General features: G+C 28.0%; 1 protein-coding gene across 1 annotated transcript in view; it reads left to right on the top strand.

Annotated features, from left to right (window-relative positions):
• The window catches only part of LOC107632526 (putative calcium-transporting ATPase 11, plasma membrane-type), a 6906-nt gene extending 5549 nt beyond the window's left edge, over positions 1-1357 (top strand). Inside the window, exon 7 of the mRNA XM_021118174.1 lies at positions 669-1357. Within this exon, the coding sequence (XP_020973833.1) occupies positions 669-983 (315 nt within the window). The 3' untranslated portion in view covers positions 984-1357. The remainder of the gene's footprint in view (positions 1-668) is intronic.

Below are 4247 nucleotides of genomic sequence, written 5' to 3' on the forward strand. Positions count from 1 at the left end.
TTAAGCTTTTATCAAAACTATTTTTATGGTAAAAATGTTGTTACTTTTTTTGGCCAAGTTTCAAAAGTCTCTTAAAATTAGGTTACATTAAAGATGACACCCCTTGATTTGTGATACCTACATTCATCCACATAAAGAGAATGTTAATGACATGTTTATAAGACATGTTAGTATCACCATTTTACAAAATATAAAATTGTCGAATCTCATATAGGTGGTTTACTTCCGAAAGAACATTTTTATCTGAAGATGATATTATAAACAGTTAGATAATTTGATATGTTTGACCGAGCCATCTAACATCTCGCAATATAATAGAACTAACCACCTCTCATGTAATCTTAATCTTGCAAAAGTTACTTAGTATAATACACTTTTAACAGATAAAGAGTTGACATATTACATTGTTTTGCTTGCTTTCATTAAATGATGTGTTTGAATACACCCATATTATTACATAAATAACGAATTTGGATCCTCTAAAGTTTGAATTTCACTTTAGAGAGTAAAGTGTGATCTCTCACCATTGATTTCATAGGTGGGACCAATAATAAATATGAAAGAGAAACTATTCAAGGATAGAAGATCACACTTTACTCTCTAAAATGAAATTCAAACTTTAGAGGATCCAAATCCATAAATAACATATATATATTTGAAATGAATAGGTGTTCAACGAGATAAATAGCCGTGACATGGAAAAGATAAATGTTGTAAGAGGCATGTTGAGCAGCTGGGTATTCCTTGTGGTGATAGCATCAACAGTAACATTTCAAGTGGTAATAGTTGAGTTTTTAGGAACATTTGCACAAACAGTGCCACTGAGTAAGGACTTGTGGTTATTCAGCGTGTTGATTGGTGCGGTTAGTTTAGTGATAGCTGTTGTCCTAAAATGCATTCCTGTTGGTACCACTGACTCTCATTATCAACCTGCTTCTCATGATGGCTACGAGCAGCTACCAAGTGGACCTGACATGGCATGAACCATCACACTATGATCTTCATTATAAGCTTTCATAATGAAGATATATCATAAATTCCTCTTACGCATTTCTCTCCATCCCAATTCCAATTTTTTTGGGTGCACTCTCATTCTTTTTTATTAGGGTAGCCATTACTTTCGGAAGTTTATAAGAAATGAAAGAAAAAAAAAATCCATGGAGCTGTAATTTTGTAGTAAACTTTGTATTGGACTGAAATTCTTAGGGGTTTAAGTTTGGAAGGTTACATATTGTGCCATGTTCAGTATAATTGTTTAAAGTTAATAGGCTCTTTTTTTGTCCATAAAATATTTATAGTTTTTTAGTTCCTTTTTTGAATGAAGGAGTGAAAGCCCTTGGATATTTTTGCATAGTTATTCGGCCGAATTTGAAATTGAATTTTTTTTTTTGAAGTAAAAGAGCTCAACTTGAATACTTATTACTCTATCTTTTTTTCAATTGTTATTTTTGTCTTCTCTGCCATTATTTTTTTTTCTCGTGCTTGATGTCTTCAACTGAGTTAATAAACTCATTACTCGTTAGTTAAGAATAATCATTAATTAGTTTAACATTGTTAGAGATTACTATTGTATTTTATTATTTTTGTATTGTAGTGTAACAACTATAACTACAAAAGTTTAGAATTTTACATAACTTTTAGCTTTTAGCATGATTTCCAAGGCGACTTATTACTATTTAACAACATGCACTATTTTTTTAAAAGGATAAAATATATTTTTTACTTTTACAATTTAATAAAAGCTTTAAAAAATACTTTTAAATTTTATTTTGTTTTAATTTTATTCAAAAAGTTTACGATTTGTATCAAATATATTTTTTACAGTTTATTTTTAAAAAAATGTATGACTAGTCAGTAATAATTTCACAATAACAACTTTCAAATAAATAAAGTAGACATAGTTGTCATGTATTATTGTTGGATTGATCGTAATCTTTTTGAAAATTTAGCTGTTAGGAGTATATTTGATGCAAATAAAAAAAATTAGTAACAACATTGAAACATAATAAAATTTAAAAGTTTTTTTAAAATTTTTGACATATTTCAAAGATAAAAAATATATTTACTTTAAAAAAAAAACATGCATGCCTGATGACTCATTTGGTTACTTGAGTTGTATGTAAATGAATTTATTTATTTTAATCTTTTTGCAAGGATTTAGACATATTTGGAAACACGTGGTTCGTTGTGTGAAGAATATTTATAAGTTATGGCGATTCCTCGTGAGACAAAAAAGAAATTTCATCTTTAAAGAAAAGCTCCATGTTTCAAAGCATACATACCTTCCTATTGTATTGTCCTAAATTAATTATTTGACGTATATATCAAGTATAGTTTCATTAATTGATTTGAAGAAATGTAAGACTCAGAGTAATTACTATTTTTTGTGTGAGAACTCCGACAACTTCAGCCTTCAGCTAATATTCTTATTTTTGTTTAATAATAATAATAATAATAATAAGATTTGTATTTTTCTCCAAAAATTTGTCTTCATCAATCTCAACTTCCAACCGACCATCCTGCATAGTTCATATAGAGATACTTCTAACAAAATAATTTAGCAGATTCTTCTACTTTTTCAGCATGAATAATAATAACTGAGCTTTTTTTTTTTTTTCAACAAGTTATATAGTTTTTTTTTGGGGGGTTGTTTGTGTGAAACTTTTAAGTGTTGTCAACGACATTTATATTTTCAACACGAGGTTGTCTTTTAGTGCAAACAAAGCAATTGAGCTGTTAAATATTGGTAGAATTGATATAAGAGTTTTGCTAACGGATATACATATTATTTATAAAGATTATGAAGTAAATTGTTATAAAATTTTGCATCATAAGTAACTCAAAACCTTGATAGAACTGAATAATCCTTTTGACCAACAGTTGTTGGGTTTTGATTCTAAAAGAAGAAGTATGATGTGTGTTATGTGGTGTTAGCATGGCACATTCTTTCTTCTTTATCCTCAACATACACTTTGGAATAGTGGTTGTATATAAGTGCTGACATGTTTACGTGTGTCCATGTGCAATTTAAATTTGTCTATCTATTTATAACATGCACACCCCAATATTCTTGCAAAACTATATGCCAACATTATCATGTTCATGTTATTATGTTATGCACATTCCATATAATATCTTTGACGCCTTCATTCTATTTATTAGTGATTTCATTAAATAATTTTCATGCATCTTATTAATAAGACAATAACAACTTATGGAATGTAGATCCTATATAGACACCTTTTATTTCTCAATTTAATATTTTATAATTAATAATTATTACTATGAGATGGTGATGTAACTACTTTATTGCAAATTGCAATTGTTTTTGTTTAGTTATCAATTCCCTTTTCAGGTTTATTCATGCCATTCTTCCCTTTCCGAGATTTCAATCTACCAAAGATTTTTCTTTTTGTTCGGTACACATAAAGTCTAATGCCATAGACACAGAAAATATGGGCTATTAATGACTTTTTCAAGAAAAAGAAAAGGAGAAAAAAAAAAAGATCAGTGGTCACTATCTTCAAAATTAAATATTAAATATTATTACTACATGACAAAAAAGAAGCCACGATATATATAAGCTGTATCCCCTATCCCCAAAATCATGTATATATATAACAAAAAATGTCAATAAAACATTAAAACTGTTTCTTTTGACTTCAAGATTTAACTCAGCTTTTTAAATTTATCACTCACAAAATATATAAAAAAATCTCTTTCCTTTTTATCAAACGTGATGTAGATGGCAAGCCATTAACATGCATCAATTATATGAAAATGGACAAACTTTTTTTTAACCTAGTTATGTCGTGCTACTTTATTTTGCAAGACAAGATTAGAGTTACAAATCTTAAAAACTAGGTGAAGAGAACCAACATTTTGTCTATTTCTATGATGATTACTTAGTTACTGAGCACAATTATTGATAGAGTCCTATATGAGTTATAAAATGAACATCACCCATAATATTTAGTTTTAGAATTCACCAAAAATCGAACTCTTGACTTTTCGGATCTAAAACTCTAATACCATGTCATGATACCACTCATCCCAAAAGCTTAAACTGATGAAAAAATGTAACACTAATGGTTATATCGCTAATACTCTCTAAACTTTCATTGTACGCATTGTACAAATATTTTATTGGTTCTCCATATTTTTCCTTATTTATTGATAATATTATGTGTATATAAAAATTAATTAATATATATATATATTTATACACAGATATATAATGACTGAAT

Source organism: Arachis ipaensis, chromosome B03 (assembly GCF_000816755.2).
Source record: "Arachis ipaensis cultivar K30076 chromosome B03, Araip1.1, whole genome shotgun sequence".
NCBI lineage: Eukaryota > Viridiplantae > Streptophyta > Magnoliopsida > Fabales > Fabaceae > Arachis > Arachis ipaensis.